This window comes from Trematomus bernacchii, unplaced genomic scaffold (assembly GCF_902827165.1).
Source record: "Trematomus bernacchii unplaced genomic scaffold, fTreBer1.1, whole genome shotgun sequence".
Taxonomy (NCBI): Eukaryota; Metazoa; Chordata; class Actinopteri; order Perciformes; family Nototheniidae; genus Trematomus; species Trematomus bernacchii.
The window spans coordinates 1-25,779 of NW_022987947.1; the positions used below are offsets into that span (position 1 = coordinate 1).

At 43.9% G+C, this 25,779-nt stretch overlaps 1 protein-coding gene across 1 annotated transcript in view; it reads left to right on the top strand.

Moving 5' to 3' along the window:
- Positions 1 to 4,573: 4,573 nt before the first annotated feature.
- The window catches only part of LOC117470811 (bromodomain-containing protein 3-like), a 50,590-nt gene continuing 29,384 nt past the window's right edge, over positions 4,574 to 25,779 (top strand). The window contains 5 exon segments of the mRNA XM_034115685.1: positions 4,574 to 4,696; positions 9,018 to 9,314; positions 22,724 to 22,835; positions 23,041 to 23,178; positions 23,744 to 23,852. Of these exon segments, the coding sequence (XP_033971576.1) occupies positions 9,223 to 9,314; positions 22,724 to 22,835; positions 23,041 to 23,178; positions 23,744 to 23,852 (451 nt within the window). The 5' untranslated portion in view covers positions 4,574 to 4,696; positions 9,018 to 9,222.

Consider the following 25,779-nt stretch of genomic DNA (forward strand, 5'->3'; position numbering starts at 1 on the left):
TCTGTCTGTCTGTCTGTCTGTCTCGTAGCCTGCCTGTCTGCTCGTCTCAGCTGCATGCATCCATGCCTCCTGCGGCAGCACAAGCCCAGGACGATAATTATTCCCTCGATAAATAAGCTTCTTGATAATCAGACCACTTCCTGTCTCCTGTCCTTTTTCAATATGAATGATGATGTTTTTGGAGAGCTCTGGTTCATGATGTGAATCAGAAGAAGAAGACAGACAGTAGGTTGTGGTGGCTCCTTTGGTCTTCTCCTAACCACTATCCTGGACCTTGTGGTTAAGAGAATCATAAGCGAGGTTGTCTTTATGAAGGTGGACTACAGATCATAAACTCTTCAGTAGGAACTTTAATATTGAATCCTTCCCTTTCTTAAAGGACAAGAACACTGTGATTCTATCGGTAACTCTAATGGCGCGTTTCCACTACACGGCCTCGCTCGGCCCGCTTGGTATAGTTAGGCCTTGTTAGGACCGGCTCACTTTATGGGCGCATTTCCATTACAGTTTAGGAACTGGGGTAGTACTATAGTAACGCAGTGTAGGCGGAGCCGTGACGTCATCTTCAATGAGAACCACAGCCTTAGCTGTTAGCACTCAGAGCTCACAGCTCCTCATATCTGTTCAGAAACTAGACAGAAGTTAAACAGTACAAACCACAGACTGCCTGTGTCATGGTGAATACAGTCGCTGCTTTATTATGTCTGTATAGGCCGTTGTTTGAGTGTGGACGGTCGGAGCATATACTGCGTTAGCTTAGCCGACCTCCATTCAGAAAACAACGCATTTTAAAAAGGTTTTCGCCTTCCCTCTGTCTGCAGACTTGTCAAAGCATTAATTCATGGTTTTTACTAACCGGTATCAGTATGTTGTTACTTCGGCATCATTTTGAAACGTGTATTACAATTAAATCACGGTCAAATATGTCCATCTTGTTTTAGTGTAGCCCCCTTGCCAGCGATTCTCTCTCTAGTTTAGCATACTCACCCGACTCAGCCTCGTTTGTTGGCCCCGATAGAACCACGATTTTATGGGCCAGAAAATCTGGAAATAGTACCCGCTAGCTGGTACTACGCCAGTGAAACGCAACCAAAGACGGGCCGCTGACGTCACAAGCTCTCTTAAACCGTGCTCCGCGCTGTAGTCGAAACGCGCCATAAGTCAGCCTACTATCACCTTCAGAATAAATCAACATTATACTGCTGGGATTGAACCCAAAACCTTCTGACTCAAAGACAACAGCTTCCTCCTCTCAGGAAATGATGAAGTCATAGCCTGAAAACCTGAAGTTTGGTAAAGTTAGAAAGTACTGAGGCTTAATTCCATTGTTTCTAAGGACTTTAAAGAAACCTGACTCCAGACGCCCTGGAAGCCTTGTGTTTTCTGAACAGATGTAACAATTGTTCTGTCACTTCCTGTGATGAGTTTCAACAAATGATGTGACCATATCTCCTCTACAAGTCCTCTCCTCCTCATGTCAAGAGAGCATTAGTCAAAACGTCATGAAAGAACCTTTTCTTTTTTTAATAGTAAGAGGTTAATAGGCGCTTTCACACCGGGGTACTTTACCCAGTATAGTTCCGATAGTTCTTGAAATGTTGCGTTCACAACCAAAGAAATCCGGAACTAGAACCTAGTTCATGGGAACCTTTTCACCCCCCGATAGTCCCTGCTAGAGAGCAGGTACTTTCCTGGGGAGAAAAAATTCCCCTTTCTGATTGGCTGGGCGATTGAAAACCACGCCCCGTAAACTCAGAAGGTTTTGTAGAGCCGCCATTGTATTTTGCTGGCATTAGCATTATTAGCATTAGCATTAGCCGCGCACTAACGGAGAGATACGAACTTATGGCAACACAAAGAAAACATGGGAGCGGTGGAGATGAGGAGGTGTCGCGTTCTGGTGATTTACTCTGAAGGCTTCAGTAGAAGCTGCTGGGAGTCCCAGCAGCTTCTACTGAAGCCTTCCCCAACTCCGGGACTTCGGCCGGGGACTCCGGGTGGCAGTATACGCCGTGAAGTGGTTTTGCGGCCTGCCAGTAAACCCAAAGCAGAAGAACGAAGTGACGTCAGCGGCTTCATTTGCGTAATCTTCCCTCAGGGAATTTATTCCGGTGTGAACGCGATCTGTACTAAGTGCCCTGGGGTGATAAGTGCACTGAGTACGGCAAAGTACTTGGTGTGAACGCGGCTAATGGTGCTCTAGGAGGAGATTCAGGTGATAAGGTGGGGGGGGGGGGGGGGGGGTTACCTTGGTGGTGATGGCTAATGGTTACACAAGCCAAAACATCGTTATGACATCATCAAGTGGCCAAAATCTGATCAGCTCATTTTCAGACAGGTTTTATAGAAATGGATCAGGACAAAGAGAGAGAATCTTTGTTCCTGAAACTTTCAGAGTCTCTTTACACAGAGGGGACACATGTTGATGAAGAAGAGACATGAAGAAGATGGGACACATGTTGATGAAGAAGAGACATGAAGAAGAGGGGACACATGTTGATGAAGAAGAGACATGAAGAAGATGGGACACATGTTGATGAAGAAGAGACATGAAGAAGAGGGGACACATGTTGATGAAGAAGAGACATGAAGAAGAGGGGACACATGTTGATGTAGAAGCAGTGGCGTTTTTATATGTACAAAAGTGGTGGGGCACAAAAAACTTAGATGTCTATATATAAGCTTCTGCAGTGACGTGCGGTGAGGTGCATGGCTGCTGAGGCACTGGCACTGACTCTTCAGGTTTACAAATATTATATTTTGACCTAAACCAAATATAATATTATTTTCAAAAGCTTTTTTTGTCTGATGCTTCGATTAATTTTAAACAGACAATTCAACAAAAGGATACCCAAAAAATGTAATTTTATCATTTAAATATTGAATTGTTCTCTCTTAGTAAGATCCCATTTTCAATCAAATGGCGGTCTTACCTTGACTTGAAGATGAAGTCCATTTGCCTATCCTTCTGGACAAAAAGTCCTCCTTATCTTCTTGTAGTTTCAAAAGGTCTATCATAAATCTAATCGATAGATTTATGATTCAAAATGATAAAAGTAGGGTAGACATGTGGATGTTATCCGGCTGAAACAAAACGTGCATTTATCTAACAGGTACGTTTCCCACAGATCTTATTCGAGCTATTTTCTAAAATCCTATGGAGAAATCTCATTGCTTTTTTGTCGAGGGAAGCCATGCGCAGCTTACTTCCTGGTTTTAGGACGCCGTCACTGCAGCTCTCTCGTCTCCTCTTCACGCCCACCACACTTTTCCGCGGCACACGTACTTACAGCCAATAGCCGCTCTGAATGATGTGAGATGACGTATGGTGGGGATGGCAGCTCAGTGCCCCTATGGTCATTATTTTTTTGCCACACACATTAAATAGGAAAATACTCTGAGCATGCGCAGTGTAGTTTTTACAGTCACCGTTCACTTAGACAGTGAGAGGGAGGGGCATGATCAGGTTTGTCCCACATGCCTCAAAACGGCACTGTAGACACTAATGAGAAGAACACAGACTAAAACAGCAATGCACAGACGAATCAGACGATTAAACATGACCTTAAAATATATTTATATATATATATTTTTTTTTTTGCATTTTTTGTAATCATTATTTGTAATACTTTCTGCTGACACTAGGTGGGGCTGTGCCCCACCTGCCCCTAATGACCAGTCGCCACTGTGTAGAAGAGACATGAAGAAGAGGGGACACATGTTGATGTAGAAGAGACATGTGTCCCCTCTGTGTAAAGAGAGTGTCTTTACACAGAGGGGACACCTGTTGATGTAGAAGAGACACGTGTCCCCAGAAGAGACACGTGTCCCCTCTGTGTAAAGACAGAGTCTCTTTAGACATTTCCATATGTATTAAAGCATTGATTATGATTGTATTCATGTTCACACATGTGACCCAGCATGCATGTGGTTAATGAGCCACTTTAGATCCACTCCAGTTAAAGGTGAAACATGGGAAGTCTGTGTTTCCCTGATCCATAATCAATGCTTCTGGGTCTGTATTGTAATGTGTACGCCTGTAGTTCATGGTGTCAAGACTTCAGTATCGGTCATACTTATATACACTAGCATCACGCGCTGCTATGGCTGGTTCGATGCTACCAGTTGTTTTATTCAATCAGTCAACCATTACTAGTAGCAGTTATTGAGTTTAATCAGTTAATCAATATAAAGATCAGTTAGGTAGTTTAGTTGGTAAATTGATCAAAAGGTATGTTAATTAGTTTAATGAGTCAGGTAATCGATAAACACGATCAGTTATAACTCGATTCATTGCGGGCGTCCGTTCAGCCCGCGCTGCATGCTGGGAAACGTAGTTCCAATAGCGGCGCCATTCTAAACCAGGTAAGCCTCCGCGACCAATCACAGCAGCTTAGTCGTCGCCGCAGCCAGTCACTGCACTTAAACTAACCTCACTGACCAATCACAGCGCTTAACATCCCCCAACAACTAATCATAGCCCCGCAAACACCGCGCAGCCAATCACAGCGCCTCACACTCTCCGAGCAGCCAACCCGATCACAACAACATCCATGATGCTGCTCTCCACCGCGCCTGCGCACACGGTAGACAGCTGATAACTCATCCATTATGCTACTTCGCTAAATAATTAAAAAAAGCTTCCAGAAAAAACTGACCGGAGCTTCGCTGGAGGACCGGAGGACCGAGACCCGACGTGAGTGACAGTACCGGGGAGGGGTGTGTGTGTGCGAGAGTGTGTGTGTGAGTGTGTGTTGTGTGTGTTAGTGTGTGAGAGAGGATCCTCCGCGCCTCCAGACAAAGCTCAGCTAACAGGCTAACGGCTCTTTAGCTACACAAACACCCACATAACCGGTCCTTCCCACGGCCCGCTCCCGGCTGTCGGTACCGGCGGTGCCTGCTCACCGACCCCCGGTCCTCCCGACCCCCGGCCCCCCCCGGGATCACACACCGCCACGGCCGATATCTATTATATTAACGCGGGCTAGTGATCGGTGAGTAGCTCGGCTAGCTTAGCCACCTAGCTTGTGTTCTGCCCGCCCATCTTTCTACCGATAAACGGGCTTCTGCGCGAGGCTGAACAACACGCTCAGTTAGTGCGCGCGGGGGGCAGTTAGCGCGCGGGTTCACCTGAGATCCAGGTGATAATAACCTGCCAGGTGTGTGGGGGGGTGGATGGGCTCTCTGGAGGGGTTTGTGCAGTTTATGGATCAGCCGTGGCTGTTAGCTGCTAGCTGTTAGCTGCTAGCTGTTAGCCGCTAACCCGCAGCAGCCGGGAGAGAGAGGGGGGGGGGGGGTACTCGCATATTGTACTAAAGTACAAGTACACAGATATTGTATTTCAGTACAACTACTCAGATCTGGTATTTGAGTAAAAGTAGAAGTACTGAAATCTTGTACTTGAGTAAAAGTAGAAGTACTCAGATCTTGTATTTGAGTAAAAGTAGAAGTACTTCCGATATTGTACTTGAGTAAAGTAGAAGTACTCAGATCTTGTACTTGAGTAGAAGTACTCAGATATTGTACTTGAGTAAAAGTAGAAGTACTTTGGTCTGAAAATACTTCAGGTAAAAGTCCTGGATTCCAAATATTACTTGAGTATAGAAGTATTTCAGCTAAAATGTACTTCCAGTTTCTAAAGTACCCATTATGCAGCGTGGCTGTTCAGGAAGTACTTTATTATAGAATACAAAATGAAGCCTTCTTTTAACTGCTCAGAAGTACATGTACACATATTGGCAGTATCGTACTGCATTATATCATAAAGATGTGTCTTGTATGTAAACAGAAGTTGGTAAAAGTACAACACATCTCACAAAACGCAAGGGAGCTGAAGTATGATAGTAGTGCATGGAAATACATGAGTGAATGTACTTGGTTACTTCCCACCACAGATAGCAGGAGTGAGACAGGTGTCTCCTCAGAGTGTACCTGTCCACAGGTAGCAGGAGTGAGACAGGTGTCTCCTCAGAGTGTACCTGTCCACAGGTAGCAGGAGTGAGACAGGTGTCTCCTCAGAGTGTACCTGTCCACAGGTAGCAGGAGTGAGACAGGTGTCTCCTCAGAGTGTACCTGTCCACAGGTAGCAGGAGTGAGACAGGTGTCTCCTCAGAGTGTACCTGTCCACAGGTAGCAGGAGTGAGACAGGTGTCTCCTCAGAGTGTACCAGTCCACAGGTAGCAGGAGTGACTCAGGTGTCTCCTCAGAGTGTACCTGTCCACAGGTAGCAGGAGTGAGACAGGTGTCTCCTCAGAGTGTACCTGTCCACAGGTAGCAGGAGTGAGACAGGTGTCTCCTCAGAGTGTACCTGTCCACAGGTAGCAGGAGTGAGACAGGTGTCTCCTCAGAGTGTACCTGTCCACAGGGTAGCAGGAGTGAGACAGGTGTCTCCTCAGAGTGTACCTGTCCACAGGTAGCAGGAGTGACTCAGGTGTCTCCTCAGAGTGTAACTGTCCACAGGTAGCAGGAGTGACTCAGGTGTCTCCTCAGAGTGTACCTGTCCACAGGTAGCAGGAGTGACTCAGGTGTCTCCTCAGAGTGTACCTGTCCACAGGTAGCAGGAGTGACTCAGGTGTCTCCTCAGAGTGTACCTGTCCACAGGTAGCAGGAGTGACTCAGGTGTCTCCTCAGAGTGTACCTGTCCACAGGTAGCAGGAGTGAGACTGGTGTCTCCTCAGAGTGTACCTGTCCACAGGTAGCAGGAGTGAGACGGGTTCTCAGAGTGTAGTGTATTGGTGTGTTTTGCTGTTAGGTGGGTTTTGAGGGGGGGGTCATCAGATGCAAAACGCCCCTCCTTCAGGGATGTGCTCACATGTATTTGATACAACATGACTCAGCGTTTTATAAAAAGACAGAATAACTTTTAGAAAGACCTGTTGTGATGTAGTGAGGGACTGATGCATTGTGGGACGCTGTGTTTACAAGGAGAAGTACTTTGACTTCTGATTTAAGTCAAAGTACCACATGACCAATGAGGGCACGAGATAAGTTTGTGCACAGATGGAAGGCTGACAGGCAGGTAGGCCATCCAGTTATTTTAGCCGGGCCGGCTCAGATGATTGGTCGTGCTTTTTACAGTACTACAGCTTCCACAGATGATATTTATTTATGGATTTGTTGTCAAAGCACTTCAGATATTCATTGCTATCAGGATGTTAAGAGCATTCCATGGAATATAACAAGTGTATCTCGAGCCGGTTTCTCAAACTTACCCCACCTTTAAAGTGAAATGTTTATCACATGGTTGTTTACATAAAGCCTAACAAATAATGCATGAATGGAGTCAAAGTATAAAGTAGCATGAAACACTCAGGTAAAGTACTTTACTCTAAAACAAGTGACTATCTTTAATGAATAGTTTCCGTGTCTCAAAGAGGATCCATAAAGACATCCTGATGAGAGGGTTAGGGTTTATTACTGAGTGACTCTCCATCAAACTGCATCTGCTCCTTAAGACATGAACACAGTATTCATCTGAACACTTCTCTGCTCCTACCAACCACTAACTGGCTCCTTAAGACATGAACACAGTATGCATCTGAACACTTCTCTGCTCCTACCAACCACTAACGGGCTCCTTAAGACATGAACACAGTATGCATCTGAACACTTCTCTGCTCCTACCAACCACTAACGGGCTCCTTAAGACATGAACACAGTATTCATCTGAACACTTCTCTGCTCCTACCAACCACTAACGGGCTCCTTAAGACATGAACACAGTATGCATCTGAACACTTCTCTGCTCCTACCAACCACTAACGGGCTCCTTAAGACATGAACACAGTATTCATCTGAACACTTCTCTGCTCCTACCAACCACTAACGGGCTCCTTAAGACATGAACACAGTATGCATCTGAACACTTCTCTGCTCCTACCAACCACTAACGGGCTCCTTAAGACATGAACACAGTATGCATCTGAACACTTCTCTGCTCCTACCAACCACTAACGGGCTCCTTAAGACATGAACACAGTATGCATCTGAACACTTCTCTGCTCCTACCAACCACTAACGGGCTCCTTAAGACATGAACACAGTATTCATCTGAACACTTCTCTGCTCCTACCAACCACTAACGGGCTCCTTAAGACATGAACACAGTATTCATCTGAGCACTTCTCTGCTCCTACCAACCACTAACGGGCTCCTTAAGACATGAACACAGTATGCATCTGAACACTCCTCTGCTCCTACCAACCACTAACGGGCTCCTTAAGACATGAACACAGTATTCATCTGAACACTTCTCTGCTCCTACCAACCACTAACGGGCTCCTTAAGACATGAACACAGTATGCATCTGAACACTTCTCTGCTCCTACCAACCACTAACGGGCTCCTTAAGACATGAACACAGTATGCATCTGAACACTTCTCTGCTCCTACCAACCACTAACGGGCTCCTTAAGACATGAACACAGTATGCATCTGAACACTTCTCTGCTCCTACCAACCACTAACGGGCTCCTTAAGACATGAACACAGTATGCATCTGGACACTTCTCTGCTCCTACCAACCACTAACGGGCTCCTTAAGACATGAACACAGTATGCATCTGAACACTTCTCTGCTCCTACCAACCACTAACGGGCTCCTTAAGACATGAACACAGTATGCATCTGGACACTTCTCTGCTCCTACCAACCACTAACGGGCTCCTTAAGACATGAACACAGTATGCATCTGAACACTTCTCTGCTCCTACCAACCACTAACGGGCTCCTTAAGACATGAACACAGTATGCATCTGGCTTAGAGACGTCTCCGCTCTGAAGAAGCATCTATATCAAGAGTCTGTCAAACATCTCACAAAACATGGGTCAATAGTTCTGGGGAGAAACGTCCATTTCCAGAATAACATCAATCCCTTTCATATGAAACCCAGAGAAAATGATATTCCTGCAGAAACAGGACTTTAGTGATGAATTAATATCTTAATGTGAAGTATTTTAATGTCTGAGGCTCCTGTGTTTCAGCTGTTAATGAGTGTGTGTGTGTGTGTGTGTCTCAGGTTGTGCGATGGGAGTTTGTCTCCTCGGGGGAAACATCGAGCAGAAGAATCGACGCCACCAACGAGACCTGGACTGAACGCACACTAACGTACCTGTGTGCCCTCACACACACACACCCCCCCTCAGGCCGCAGAGGGAGTTGTTTTCCCCTTCAGGTCAGACACTGCCGTCCCACAGTGCATTGCAGCGTCACCGCCGTCCACCATGTCGGACGCCCCTGAGGCTGCGCCCCCCAGCCCCCCCACGGTCACCAACCCTCAGCCCCCCGAGGTCACCAACGCCACCAAGCCCGGCAGGTAGGGACACACACACACACACACACACACACACACACACACACACACACACACACACCTCTTTACTCAATCCCCCAGGCAGGTAGGAACACCTTCACCTTTACTCAGTACCCCTCAATTACACTCAGCTCACCAGAGACAGGAGACACACACTGTCCTTCCTCAAGTAGCAGTACACATCCTTTCCTCAAGTAGCAGTACACATCCTTTCCTCAAGTAGCAGTACACATCCTTTCCTCAAGTAGCAGTACACATCCTTTCCTCAAGTAGCAGTACACATCCTTTCCTCAAGTAGAAGTACACATCCTTTCCTCAAGTAGAAGTACACATCCTTTCCTCAAGTAGCAGTACACATCCTTTCCTCAAGTAGAAGTACACATCCTTTCCTCAAGTAGCAGTACACATCCTTTCCTCAAGTAGAAGTACACATCCTTTACTCAAGAAGAAGTACACATCCTTTACTCAAGTAGCAGTACACATCCTTTCCTCAAGTAGAAGTACACATCCTTTACTCAAGAAGAAGTACACATCCTTTCCTCAAGTAGAAGTACACATCCTTTACTCAAGAAGAAGTACACATCCTTTCCTCAAGAAGAAGTACACATCCTTTACTCAAGAAGAAGTACACATCCTTTACTCAAGTAGAAGTACACATCCTTTACTCAAGTAGAAGTACACATCCTTTACTCAAGAAGTACACATCCTTTACTCAAGTAGAAGTACACATCCTTTACTCAAGAAGAAGTACACATCCTTTACTCAAGTAGAAGTACACATCCTTTACTCAAGAAGAAGTACACATCCTTTACTCAAGTAGAAGTACACATCCTTTACTCAAGTAGAAGTACACATCCTTTCCTCAAGTAGAAGAACACACATCCTTTACTCAAGTACAAGTACACATCCTTTATTCAAGTACAAGTACACACATCCTTTCCTCAAGTACAAGTACACACATCCTTTCCTCAAGTACAAGTACACACATCCTTTACTCAAGTACAAGTACACACATCCTTTCCTCAAGTACAAGTACACACATCCTTTCCTCAAGTACAAGTACACACATCCTTTCCTCAAGTACAAGTACACACATCCTTTCCTCAAGTACAAGTACACACATCCTTTCCTCAAGTACAAGTACACACATCCTTTCCTCAAGTACAAGTACACACATCCTTTCCTCAAGTACAAGTACACACATCCTTTACTCAAGTACAAGTACACACATCCTTTACTCAAGTGCAAGTACACACATCCTTTACTCAAGTACAAGTACACACATCCTTTTTTTATTCTCTGTCAAAGCGTCTTTGAGTTTCTAGAGAAGCGCTATACAAGTCTCATGTATTAAAGTGGACCTCTCATGCTATATGTAAATGATATATTGTAGGGCCATACCTATATAAGGTATATTTATACGTTTCTGTTTTCAAAATACCAAACAGATCATGCATTTTAGCCATGCCTCATTTCGCTCTATGTGCTGTTTGCTGTCTACGGGTCTGATTCTGCTGACCACGCCCCCCTGCAGGAGAGGGGAGACGTGCTCTGATCAGCTGCTGGGCTGTCAGAAGAGGGGGAGAAAAAGAGATCTCCGTCCTCCGTGTTTTATTATATAGAGTCGTTATTCATTTGTTTTAAAGCTCAATAAATAACAAAGAAGACCTTTGACCGGCACTTTTCTAATTTTGTCCGGAAGATTTAAACTTTAACGGACATCTTGACCGGAGAAAGAAACTGAAACTGAAACTCTGCTGCACGGTCCCCTGGTTCCTTGGAAGAGGCGGAGAGGTGGGTGTTTGTCATCTGCTGGTGGACTAACCGGAGAGAATTACAGTGCTTGCCTCGACGGGGAGGGATTGCATTGAATTAAAGCAGCGGGAGCAAACGCTTGCCTCGGGGAGGGAGAAAGAAAGCCACAGCGGAGAATAAACAGAAGGGTAACCATGGTAACTATGTGGGAAGTCTTCTTCGCTGCTTTTGTGGCAGACTACAGCGCCACTTACAGGCCTGGCATATGTACTACAGCGTCTCCAGCGCTTTCGAGCGGCAATGGCCGTGGCCCAACCCCACATTCCCCTGATTGGTGGAGTTGGCCCAATAGCCGTAGCGCCACCGTCCTGACGTCAGGACAGTGTTCAAATCTGGATCAGTTTTGATCAGATCCGTTGCAGCCCCTTTTTTAGAGATTTGGGTATGGAGGAAAATAGAGAGGGTTGTGTTTTCTGACACTTGGTGAGTTCCCTGGAACACCGGGGACACATATTCATGTAGAAAAGACGTACACAAGTGCATTTTGAATGATAGGTCCCCTTTAAGAAAAAAGTACCCATAACTTTGTGTCCTTGTGACTCTTCACCTGATTTGCTGTATTCACTGTTCCATGTCTGATATGTGTAATATGTAGTGATGTAAAAGTGCTCTAATAAATGTAATGAAAAACAGATTAAAACTAGAGAATGCAATTCCTGAAGAAATTGCTAGTGGGAATGCTTTATGCTGAAAAGCTGACGCTAAACTGCTATGCTGAAATGTAATGTGTGAAGAAAGTGAAGAATCTAGATTGAAATGATACATGACCTCTGGGGGCTTGAATGTGTGATGAGAGAAGAAGAAAAAGTAAAAAGGCTTGGAAAAGCAGCAGAATATTTGAACTGCAAACTTTTGAACTAACATGATGGCGAATGATCTGTCGCCATGCCAACAGCATTTGATGACATCCCATAATACGCTTAGATGCGTTGATGGCTGCATCGTTACCAAACCTGTGAAGTTTTGGGCTGAGCATGTCAGTTGGAGTTATGACATCATCGTGTTCCATGACACAGGTGTTTATATAGAGTGGCGAAGTCACGCCCATCTACTTACGGTCCATGGGACCTTATTTCGGAAAATTATGCATTGAAGTCAATGGGGAGAGAAAACGTATCTTTCGATCCCGTTTGAATTGTGCCATGAATTACACATATGATGTTTGTCAATCTTAAAGGGCCCATGTCATGGCCATTTCCACTGATCATAATTACATTGTTGAGGTATACTAAAATAGATTTATACTGTGCATCTTCCAAACTCACATTGGTTTCGCATACAGCATCTCTGTCAAGCATGTGTATTCAGCAGTATTCACTCTCTCCACTAAACGGCTCGTTGGAGCTCTTGCCCCCCCCTCCCTGTGAGCCTAGTGTGCTCCGATTGGTCAGCTCGGCCACTCTGTTCTGATTAGTCAACCACCAGAGAGGCTCCGCCCATGTCTAAACGGCTGCTCTCAGCAGAACATCAGTCTTATAATGGCGTCGGTACAGCCGTATATTTTATACGCTAACTAACCAAACTGTACCTACAACTGTTGTTATAGAAGAGTAAGTTATTGTTACCTGTAATAAACTACTACTGTTTGATGAGAAATCAAATCATGGTTTGCTATATATGAATGATATGTTATAGGAGCAAATCATTCAGGGAAGAAAGGATAGGCCTACTAAGTATTTCCATCAAACTTTATTTTTAGAAATGTACAAAATGAACATAAATATACATATGTACACGGTATATCATCCATTCCTCCCCGTTGTCGGCATCTTGCCTATAGCAGCCGGGGCTTTTTAGGCCTCAGTGTGGTAGTCCCGTCCCCGTCATGTATTGTCCGGCAGGATCTGGCTGGACGAAATCAAATGCAAATCACAAAATATTAGAGAAACTTAGTTGTTTTAGATTCGTTAGTAGTAGTTGTGGTAGGAGTGTGGATCTATCTAATCCATCTATATAATCAACACAGTAAGCTTGCCAGCTAATATGCTAACCTAGCTTTCTTGTTTACCTTAGCAAACACGATATGAACGTTAGCTTGGAGGAACGGCAACTATAATGGAGTGTAATAAAACTACTATGAACAAAAGCTAGTGGTTCATATTAGGCTAGCAATAACGTGTTTATAATTGCAATCTTATACGGGTAGTCTGCTACGTTCGGTCATACAATGTTTCCCGCTAGCATGTATAGCTAGCCTCGTTAGCTATACATGCTATCAGCGTCGGAGGAAAGCTAACTGTAATGTACCGTCCTTTGGGGGTCTGTGAGCGGGCACAGAGAGGGGATTTCCCCGTTGTCTCTGCTGGAAGTGTGAAATAAACGTAGTTGTTTGATGTTCGTCAGCTTGCCAGCTGGATTACAATGCTAATCTACGTTTGCTAGTTGTTCAGTTGTTCAATATACTATACTATACTATGAACAACAGATAGTGGGGCTATCAAGCACATGTTTACAATTGCAATCTTATACGGGTAGTCTGCTACATTCATTGTAGCTGGCATAAAAAAAATGTTTTTCCGAGCAAACTCATGTCTAGCTCTTAGTAGCCTTGTTGTTTAGCTCGGTAGCATACACGCTACGCCAGCTATAATGTAATTACGTTTCGCGACTGACCGTACGGTAAATCACCCGGAGTATACTGTCTATGAGTATTTCGTGTGTGAATGCAGACATTCTCCTGCTATGAGATACATGTATGTAAGGCCATCTGCTGATATTAGAGTTGATATATGGAAACGCTAGCAACTTAGTTAGCACAGTTAGCACTGTGTCAATGGCTTAGCAGTCCGACACAGTTTACACATTTAAACAGTCGTTTAAATGCCGTTTACACCGTTTACATGCATAAAAACCTTCATAACACAAGGGGACGGGTAATAACCGGAACAGCATGACATGGGCCCTTTAAAAAATCATTTCCATGTCAAAAAAGTCACAGTTTGTCGTAAAACTGTTGAAATATAAGACTATGAAAAATACGTAACTAGAAAGACTACAAAGAGTCGCGTAAGTGATGTCACAATTGTTTTCCTCCACTAAGAGATAGCTAAGATCAGCGCCATATAGATATAATCTATCAATATGGTGCTGGCTAAGATAAGATAACTTTAACAAGATGCCTGTGTGCTTAGTACCAGGTTGTTATTATACCAGCAATGGGTCTTGCTCGTTCTTTCGCTTCCCGTCTCATGAAAGGACCAGGAGTGTGTGGATCAAGCTAGCTAGTAGCTAGCACGTTAGTTAGCATTACAGCCTTGTCATTTGTATTAGCCTTAACATGAAGTAACATTAAGGAACCCAACATGTTAAACAGTAAGAGTAGTAGTCATATTTCGTGAACCCTTTGAATAGTACTGTCACCGGTGTGATCATTCTATAATACACCATTTAAGCCTGGGGGAGAAATGCTAACGCTAACGCTAGCGATCTTCTCTACTTCATGCTATCTGCACAAATGGTTGACATTAAACATTAAAACGACCAGGCAGTTCAGAGAGAATCAAAGGAAGGCAGGCAGGCAGCTTTGCATGACATTCTTCAGGACGTGTTTCATTGTGGTGATAGTGAGGGTGAGGGTCAGGGTGAGGGTGAGGGTCAGGGTGAGAGGGTGATAGTGAGGGTAGTCAATCGTTTTGTTGGCAAGACAGTAGTGACGGCCATCTTGGTGACGTGTGTTGTTGACCAGAGATGTAGTTCATTGAGTTTCACACAAACAAATGTGTTACTTCACAGTTTTACGACATATACATATTTTTTTGACTTGCAAAATTATCTTTTAAATTGACAAACATCATATGTGTAATTCATGGCACAATTCAAATGGGATCGAAAGATAATCTTTCTCTCTCCATTGACTTCAATACATAATTTTTCTGAAATAAGGTCCCATGGAGGTCCACCGGAAGGGGAGGGACTTCGCCTCTCTATTTGAGCTAACGACGTGTCCAGAGATCAAAGGTTTCCATTGTGATCAGTGAGAGGAGAGCCTTTCCATTGTTCTGAATGAGAGATAAACCTCTTACATGTGAACGTTTTGTTGAAGAACCATAACAGATATCGGTGAAATTTCAAAGCGTGAAGCATGTCAAGGAACTTCAGCATCTGAAGTGTGCTTTTTGTGTACTTTCGGGTCAATAATGTGGCCTTTTTGGCAGTTTAACTAAAGGTGTGCGGCTGCTGTGGTGGGGAAAGGTGAGGCTGAACTTACAATGGGGTTTAATGGAGACATGTTGAACGTTTTTGTCACTTCATGCCCTCAAGAGGCATTTTGTTTAATTATTTTGCTTAATTTTTTTATCTTTCAAGCTACGATATGTTTTCTACATTTCTCAGGAATGTAAGGTTTGGGAATTATGGCAGTTTAAAAAAAAATATGAAGGCAAAATTAAATCTGCCCTCCTCTCTAGCTGTGACATCACGCACTCTAGTTAATGTTAAAATCTGAAGAAAGCCTCTTTACCAAGGTCTGAACAATGTTTAATATCTCTAAAAGTAAGAATCAGATTTAAAAGTTGTGTTACACGAATAATGTCAGAAAGATGTGTAACATTTTAAAGTTGGAATGAGGTTTCTGAGTGAAAGTATGAATGAACAGTTAGCAGTTGAAGTCGCATGAAGATTGTTGAAGTCTGAAAAGTTTCTCCATTGACTTCCATGTTAAAAATGTGATGTATTATGGGATGTATCTCTGGAATTATGAAAGTTATGAATGATCAAAGTAATAGCCATCTATTCCCGACCAAGCTGAACGTTTTGATGTTTGAACGGAGTTTCTGCGATGTTGAATGCGGGAGGAGAAGTGGCGCAAAATAACCCGGCGGAATAATAAAGAATTTTGTGCGTAGTAGTGTTCATTTCGTTGACTAAAACTATGACGAAATATGTTCGTCAACGACCTTTTTTTCCATGACTAAAACGAGACGATGACGAGACAGCACCGACGGTAGTAAACAATAACTGTAACGAAATCAACATGCAATATCGTTGACGAAAAGTGACGAGACGAAAATGTAGTTTACTAAATAAAAACTATGCCAAAATCTCTCTTTACTTTCGTTGACGAAAAATGAGAAGACGAAATATTATCAAAGATAACGTTACATCTCTGATAGTCAGTTGTTCTCCCAGCAGTTCCATTTCCTGTGCTGCGGCTGGGCAGCAGCTGTGTGTCTGTGCGCGGCGGCACATTTGAATTACACCGGGCAGCGGCACACTGAACTGTGAGGAAGACTCGGGTCTAACTCATGGTCTAACTCATGGTCTAACTCATGGTCTAACTCATGGTCTAACTCATGGTCTAACTCATGGTCTAACTCATGGTCTAACTCATGGTCTAACTCATGGTCTAACTCATGGTCTAACTCATGGTCTAACTCAGGGTCTAACTCAGGGTCTAACTCAGGGTCTAACTCAGGGTCTAACTCAGGGTCTAACTCAGGGTCTAACTCATGGTCTAACTCATGGTCTAACTCATGGTCTAACTCAGGGTCTAACTCAGGGTCTAACTCAGGGTCTAACTCAGGGTCTAACTCAGGGTCTAACTCAGGGTCTAACTCATGGTCTAACTCATGGTCTAACTCATGGTCTAACTCATGGTCTAACTCATGGTCTAACTCAGGGTCTAACTCAGGGTCTAACTCAGGGTCTAACTCAGGGTCTAACTCACCTTATTTAACAGAAAATAAAATGGCAACAACAGGGCTTGGGAGCAGTGGTCGCGTTAACCGAATGTCCCCCGTCAGCGCGAGTGAGTGACGAGTTGTGTACAGACTCGACGGGTAATAGGAATGGATTATGACGGAAATGTCACGATCCTGTCCGTCAAAATGACTGATAACGAAAAAGTCTAACGCCACCACTGCTTGGGAGAAAGAAACTGTGATATTTGGGCCCATTTTCGCTCCAATGAGGCGGAGAACAAAAGCGAATGCATTGTTTTATCAGAAGGGAAGCAATGTGGCCATACACAGGTAACACACCACACACCTGACCAGATACTCTGCAAAGCTGCTTTCTTAATCATTCAACCTGTGCTTTTTCATCAAATAAGGACAAGATATCATCTTATTGTGAAATAAGTTTGACTAAAATGACAAATTATTGGTTTTGGCTAGACTAGTTTGACTGAAATGTTCTATATAATCTGATGACTAAAAAAGACTCAACAGTTTTCATTGACAAAGTAGGCTAAAAATAATTAGTTTTCTTTGACTAAAAAAAGACTAAAATGCTCAGACTTTTAGTCGACTAAAACTTGACTAAATAAAAACAGGATGAAGGTGACTAAATATGACTAAAACTAAAAAGGAAATTTAACACGGGACTAAAACTAAATTTAAAAATAGCTGACGAAATTAACACTAGTGCGTAGCATAACAGATAGTGGGAATGCTGTGTCAGCATTCCCACTAAACTAAAGTAACCAGCCTGTTTTGAAAATGTAAGAAGAAGAAAGTACAGGTATTTGTGTTCAACATGTAAGAAGTAGAAAGTACAGGTATTTGTGTTCAACATGTAAGAAGTAGAAAGTACAGGTATTTGTGTTCAACATGTAAGAAGTAGAAAGTACAGGTATTTGAGTTCAACATGTAAGAAGTAGAAAGTACAGGTATTTGGGTTCAACATGTAAGAAGTAGAAAGTACAGGTATTTGAGTTCAACATGTAAGAAGTAGAAAGTACAGGTATTTGTGTTCAACATGTAAGAAGTAGAAAGTACAGGTATTTGGGTTCAAAATGTAAGAAGTAGAAAGTACAGGTATTTGGGTTCAACATGTAAGAAGTAGAAAGTACAGGTATTTGAGTTCAACATGTAAGAAGTAGAAAGTACAGGTATTTGAGTTCAACATGTAAGAAGTAGAAAGTACAGGTATTTGTGTTCAACATGTAAGAAGTAGAAAGTACAGGTATTTGAGTTCAACATGTAAGAAGTAGAAAGTACAGGTATTTGTGTTCAAAATGTAAGAAGTAGAAAGTACAGGTATTTGTGTTCAACATGTAAGAAGTAGAAAGTACAGGTATTTGTGTTCAAAATGTAAGAAGTAGAAAGTACAGGTATTTGTGTTCAAAATGTAAGAAGTAGAAAGTACAGGTATTTGTGTTCAACATGTAAGAAGTAGAAAGTACAGGTATTTGTGTTCAAATGTAAGAAGTAGAAAGTACAGGTATTTGTGTTCAAAATGTAAGAAGTAGAAAGTACAGGTATTTGTGTTCAACATGTAAGAAGTAGAAAGTACAGGTATTTGTGTTCAACATGTAAGAAGTAGAAAGTACAGGTATTTGTGTTCAAAATGTAAGAAGTAGAAAGTACAGGTATTTGTGTTCAACATGTAAGAAGTAGAAAGTACAGGTATTTGTGTTCAACATGTAAGAAGTAGAAAGTACAGGTATTTGTGTTCAACATGTAAGAAGTAGAAAGTACAGGTATTTGGGTTCAACATGTAAGAAGTAGAAAGTACAGGTATTTGTGTTCAACATGTAAGAAGTAGAAAGTACAGGTATTTGTGTTCAACATGTAAGAAGTAGAAAGTACAGGTATTTGAGTTCAACATGTAAGAAGTAGAAAGTACAGGTATTTGTGTTCAACATGTAAGAAGTAGAAAGTACAGGTATTTGTGTTCAACATGTAAGAAGTAGAAAGTACAGGTATTTGTGTTCAACATGTAAGAAGTAGAAAGTACAGGTATTTGTGTTCAAAGTGTAAAAAGTGGTCAGAAAAATAAGTAGTGGAGTAAAGTACTGATACCATAAATATGTACTTAAGTACAGTAACAACATATTTGCAGTCCTCTCCCTCCCAGCTCTGAACATTCCCGCTCTTTGTTACTGAGCTGTTTAAATAGCAGGTCGTATACAGAGCCCTGAAGGCAATGAGACTTTGGATGAACTTACATGACTTCATGATGACCTTTTGATTTGCTCAATACTCAGAAGTGATTGATGTATATAATAATGTCAGCGTTAGCTAGCTCACCTGCAGACTTCTGCTCAGTGTGATATTAATAATAAACGTTATTTATATAGCATCTTTCAGTATGACAGAAAATGAGAATAACAAATGAGGAACATCCTTAAAAACAAGGTATAAACAGAAAGAGTGATATCACTGAACCATAAAACATGAACAGTGATACTACTCAAAAATAACAACTGCCCCAAATGATAAGGCAAATTAAGAAGATAGGTCTTTAATTTACTGAACGCCGTTGCTGTTCTAAGATCAAATGGGACCAGTAGACGTCGTCAGGGAAGAAATGGTGTTGAGCGTCAAACAGAAGCTTTTTCAGACGGCTGATGTATCTTTTTTTATTGTGAACCCCAAGTTTAAAATCTAATCTAACATGAAAACAGCTTTAATAACGTGCATGCAAATGAGTCACTTTTCAGCGCCTCCCGCTTTTTTAAAGCTGATTTGGGTGACTTTTGTAATTCGTGGAGAACCGAAGAGTTTTCGTTTTGGGGGGGGGTCCGACTCACGGACTGATGGACAAGTTCTCACTTCAAAAAATCTTTTAAGAAATCTAGACCACAAAATAATTAAACAAGCTAGTGCCTGTTTTTCCTGGCCAAGAATAGGTTCCTTGAACACAACACGAGCGTAACGTGTCATCACGTGGTGTAGTGCTCCATCACTTCAAACATGTCAGTACCCATAAGGAGCCGTAACATGCCGCAGTTTCTGCGTGGCTGTGTCTTCAGTTGAAAGTGGCGATCTGTTGTTATTAGCATCTGGTTAGCTAGCTATGCTAACGAATATAAAGAGCTTGTTCTACAACCAGGTGGAAGAGAGCTCTCTCCTGACAGACTGAGAGGCTCAGATATCCTCAGCTCAGTGAGGAAAAGGCACACCTTGATATGATCATTATAGTTATACAAAAATAAGAGACTTAATGAAAAACTGGTATAAAATACGATATGACAGTAAACAAAAAAGTTATTAAAAAGAATAGATTTTGAAAGGAGAGTGATTTGTAAAATATCCATAAAGAAAAAGAGAAAATCTGTTAACAGTTCTGTTTCATATGGGTACTACTACTTTTATCGATACCGCTTATCGGTCCGGTCTTTTAACGGTACTTTTATCGGTTCTTTTGGAGAGAAAAAACGAGGTAAACTAACTATATGTTGTATGTCAGGGACTACGGATGGAAATTAGCTCAAAGATAAAATCCGGCATATTTACACTTAAAGCATTATTTGTCTAAAGTGTTCATTAATGTGCATTGTCCCTATTCAAATAAACAATTAAATGAAAAATGAAAATAAACAAATTGTGAACAAAACTAACATTGCTTTTCATTTAAAGGGGACCTATCATGCAAAATGCACTGTTGTACGTCTGTTCTACATGAATATGTGTCCCCGGTGTTCCAGGGAACTCACCAAGTGTCAGAAAACACAACCCTCTCTATTTTCCTCCATACCCAAATCTCTAAAAAAGGGGCTGCAACGGATCTGATAAAAACTGATCCAGATTTGAACACTGTCCTGACGTCAGGACGGTGGCGCTACGGCTATTGGGCCAACTCCACCAATCAGGAGGAGACAGCCACGGCCATTGCCGTTCGAAAGCGCTGGAGACGCTGTAGTACATATGCCAGGCCTGTAAGTGGTGCTGTTCTCACTGAATCTGCCCTTGCTAAAACAGCTAAAAAATGTCAAATTGAGCAAAATGAGGCATGGCTAAAATGCATGATCTGTTTGGTATTTTGAAGAAAAAAAAGTATAAACATGCCTTATATAGGTATGGCCCTACACTATATTATTATAATATAGCATGATAGGTCCACTTTAAATTAAATACATAATATTTCACATCAAAAGAAACAACGTTTTAACAAATGGTAATAATGTGATGACAGAACTGTGAACAGAATAGCTGAAACTTTAACAAACTAAATAACTCAGTTCCCTCTAATCATTAACCCATGTTTGTGTCATTGAGTTAGCTCCGTGTGTTGCTGCTAGCATACATAACACCTGACGTGGATACGTTACTCGTGGACGGGTCTACAGCGCTGCTAGAGAGACAGTCGGTGCATTCCTCCGTCTGGATGTGGAGCACTTTTGATAAATCTTTAGACAAACTGCTCGTGTTACCGCCCTGACATGCTAAACTCTTATTGCACTTTAGGTAACGAGCGAGACGGGTAAAGTTTAACCACACCTCGGAGCGCGTTCTCTCCGCCATCTCCTCCGTGTGTGTGTTGCTGCATGCAGCAGCTGTGTGTGTGTGTTGCTGCATGCAGCAGCTGTGTGTGTGTGTTGCTGCATGTAGCAGCTGTGTGTGTGTGTGTTGCTGCATGCAGCAGCTGTGTGTGTGTTGCTGCATGTAGCAGCTGTGTGTGTGTTGCTGCATGCAGCAGCTGTGTGTGTGTGTTGCTGCATGTAGCAGCTGTGTGTGTGTGTGTGTTGCTGCATGCAGCAGCTGTGTGTGTGTTGCTGCATGTAGCAGCTGTGTGTGTGTTGCTGCATGTAGCAGCTGTGTGTGTGTTGCTGCATGTAGCAGCTGTGTGTGTGTTGCTGCATGTAGCAGCTGTGTGTGTGTGTTGCTGCATGTAGCAGCTGTGTGTGTGTTGCTGCATGTAGCAGCTGTGTGTGTGTTGCTGCATGTAGCAGCTGTGTGTGTGTTGCTGCATGTAGCAGCTGTGTGTGTGTTGCTGCATGAAGCAGCTGTGTGTGTGTTGCTGCATGTAGCAGCTGTGTGTGTGTGTGTGTTGCTGCATGTAGCAGCTGTGTGTGTGTGTTGCTGCATGTAGCAGCTGTGTGTGTGTTGCTGCATGTAGCAGCTGTGTGTGTGTTGCTGCATGTAGCAGCTGTGTGTGTGTGTGTTGCTGCATGCAGCAGCTGTGTGTGTGTGTTGCTGCATGTAGCAGCTGTGTGTGTGTGTGTGTGTTGCTGCATGTAGCAGCTGTGTGTGTGTGTGTGTGTGGCTGCATGTAGCAGCTGTGTGTGTGTGTGTGTGTGTGTTGCTGCATGTAGCAGCTGTGTGTGTGTGTGTGTGTGTTGCTGCATGTAGCAGCTGCGTGTGTGTGTGTGTTGCTGCATGTAGCAGCTGTGTGTGTGTGTGTGTTGCTGCATGCAGCAGCTGTGTGTGTGTGTGTGTTGCTGCATGCAGCAGCTGTGTGTGTGTGTGTGTGTGTTGCTGCATGTAGCAGCTGTGTGTGTGTGTGTGTTGCTGCATGTAGCAGCTGTGTGTGTGTGTGTGTGTTGCTGCATGCAGCAGCTGTGTGTGTGTGTGTTGCTGCATGCAGCAGCTGTGTGTGTGTTGCTGCATGCAGCAGCTGCGCGTGTGTAAACTGCCCCGCCCCCTCGCACACAGGCGGGGGAGAGAGATCGAAATGTTGTGGAAAAAATGGCCCTTGAGAGGAAAAAGGTTCCCCACCCCTGCTGTAGATAATAATAAAAACCCTTAATTTATAACTTAACATCTCTGTCTCCTATTGATCTGACTATATGATAAAGAATAGCCAGCTCATTGAAGCATTATCGCGCAGGCCTTTGTCAGATGGTATATTACGCTGTTTCACGATGCGTGTGTTTGCATCCCTGAATAAAGCCAGCTCCCAACAGTGTGATCTGATCGTGTGTTTGTCCTCAGGAAGACCAACCAGCTGCAGTACATGCAGAATGTGGTGGTGAAGACGCTGTGGAAGCATCAGTTCGCCTGGCCCTTCTACCTGCCGGTGGATGCCATCAAACTCTGCCTGGCTGTAAGTGCCTCACAAACAATCAATCAATCAATCAAAGGTTTATCGTGTTGATCTGTGACGCTCAGCTCTGGGGATTCTTTAAAGGTTTCCAGAGTGAGCGTTACTATTGCCAGACCTGATTCAGATATGACACTTTGAAGCTGTATGAACTCTTTTCCTGTTTCCAGTGTCTATGCTAAGCTAAGCTAACCCCTCCATATTCCAGGACTATCACAAGGTGATCAAGAACCCGATGGACATGGGAACTATCAAGAAACGTCTGGAGAACAACTACTACTGGAGCGCCAGTGAAGCCATGCAGGACTTCAACACCATGTTCACCAACTGCTACATCTACAACAAGGTACACACACACTACATCTACAACAAGGTACACACACACTACATCTACAACAAGGTACACACACACTACATCTACAACAAGGTACACACACTACATCTACAACAAGGTACACACACACTACATCTACAACTACAACAAGGTACACACACACTACATCTACAACAAGGTACACACACACTACATCTACAACTACAACAAGGTACACACACACTACATCTACAACAAGGTACACACACACTACATCTACAACAAGGTACACACACACTACATCTACAACAAGGTACACACACACTACATCTACAACAAGGTACACACACACTACATCTACAACAAGGTACACACACACTACATCTACATCTACATCTACAACAAGGCACACACACACTACATCTACATCTACAACAAGGCACACACACACTACATCTACAACAAGGTACACACACACTACATCTACAACAAGGTACACACACACTACATCTACAACAAGGTACACACACTACTGCTACATCTACACAGCGGGTGATTATTCTTTATTTACCCCTGGGCTGTGTGTTTTGTGTTTCAGCCCACAGACGACATCGTCCTCATGGCTCAGGCTCTGGAGAAGATCTTCCTGCAGAAAGTGGCTCAAATGCCTCAAGAAGAAGTGGCTCTGCTGCCCCCAGCCCCTAAAGGCAAGACCAAGAGCACACTGAACTAACCCTAACCCCCAGCCCCTAAAGGCAAGACCAAGAGCACACTGAACTAACCCTAACCCTAACCCCCAGCCCCTAAAGGCAAGACCAAGAGCACACTGAACTAACCCTAACCCCCAGCCCCTAAAGGCAAGACCAAGAGCACACTGAACTAACCCTAACCCCCAGCCCCTAAAGGCAAGACCAAGAGCACACTGAACTAACCCTAACCCCCAGCCCCTAAAGGCAAGACCAAGAGCACACTGAACTAACCCTAACCCTAACCCCCAGCCCCTAAAGGCAAGACCAAGAGCACACTGAACTAACCCTAACCCTCTGCTGCCCCCAGCCCCTAAAGGCAAGACCAAGAGCACACTGAACTAACCCTAACCCTAACCCCCAGCCCCTAAAGGCAAGACCAAGAGCACACTGAACTAACCCTAACCCTCTGCTGCCCCCAGCCCCTAAAGGCAAGACCAAGAGCACACTGCCTGCCACCGCTACGACAGGTGAGTACTGCACAATGCAGTGCTGAAGAGCACTGCATTGTGCAGTACGGACCAGAGTACAGAGCAGTGGAACGCAGTGTTAATGGAACGCGGTGTTAGTGGAACGTGGTGTTAGTGGAACGCGGTGTTAATGGAACGCGTGCAGTGTTAATGGAACGCGGTGTTAGTGGAACGCGGTGTTAGTGGAACGCGGTGTTAGTGGAACGCGGTGTTAGTGGAACGCGGTGTTAGTGGAATGCGGTGTTAGTGGAACGCGGTGTTAGTGGAATGCGGTGTTAATGGAACGCGTGCAGTGTTAATGGAACGCGGTGTTAATGGAATGCGTGCAGTGTTAATGGAACGCGGTGTTAGTGGAACGCGGTGTTAGTGGAACGCGGTGTTAATGGAATGCGTGCAGTGTTAATGGAACGCGGTGTTAGTGGAACGCGGTGTTAATGGAACGCGGTGTTAGTGGAACGCGGTGTTAGTGGAACGCGGTGTTAGTGGAACGCGGTGTTAATGGAACGCGGTGTTAGTGGAACGCGTGCAGTGTTAATGGAACGCGGTGTTAATGGAACGCGTGCAGTGTTAATGGAACGCGGTGTTAGTGGAACGCGGTGTTAGTGGAACGCGGCGCAGTGTTAAGGGAACGCGGTGTTAAGGGAACGCGGTGCGGTGTTAATGGAACGTGGCGCAGTGTTAAGGGAACGCGGTGTTAAGGGAACGCGGTGTTAAGGGAACGCGGTGCGGTGTTAATGGAACGCGGTGCTAATGTAACGCAGTGTTAATGGAACGCAGTGTTAATGGAACGCGGTGCGGTGTTAATGGAACGTGGTGCAGTCATAATGGAACGCGGTGCGGTGTTAATGGAACGCGGTGCAGTCATAATGGAACACGTGCAGTGTTAATGGAACGCGGTGTTAATGGAACGCAGTGTTAGTGGAACGCGGTGTTAATGGAACGCGGTGTTAGTGGAACGCGGTGCGGTGCTAATGGAACGCATTGTTAATGGAACGCATTGTTAATGGAACGCGGTGCAGTGTTAATGGAACACGTGCAGTGTTAATGGGACGCGGTGTTAATGGAACGCGGTGTTAATGGAACGCGGTGTTAATGGAACGCGTGCAGTGTTAATGGAACGCGTGCAGTGTTAATGGAACGCGGTGTTAATGGAACGCGTGCAGTGTTAATGGAACGCGTGCAGTGTTAATGGAACGCGGTGTTAATGGAACGCGGTGTTAATGGAACGCGTGCAGTGTTAATGGAACACGCGTGCAGTGTTAATGGAACACGCGTGCAGTGTTAATGGAACACGCGTGCAGTGTTAATGGAACGCGTGCGGTGTTAATGGAACGCGTGCGGTGTTAATGGAACGCGTGCGGTGTTAATGGCGTGCGGTGTTAATGGAACGCGGTGTTAATGGAACGCGTGCAGTGTTA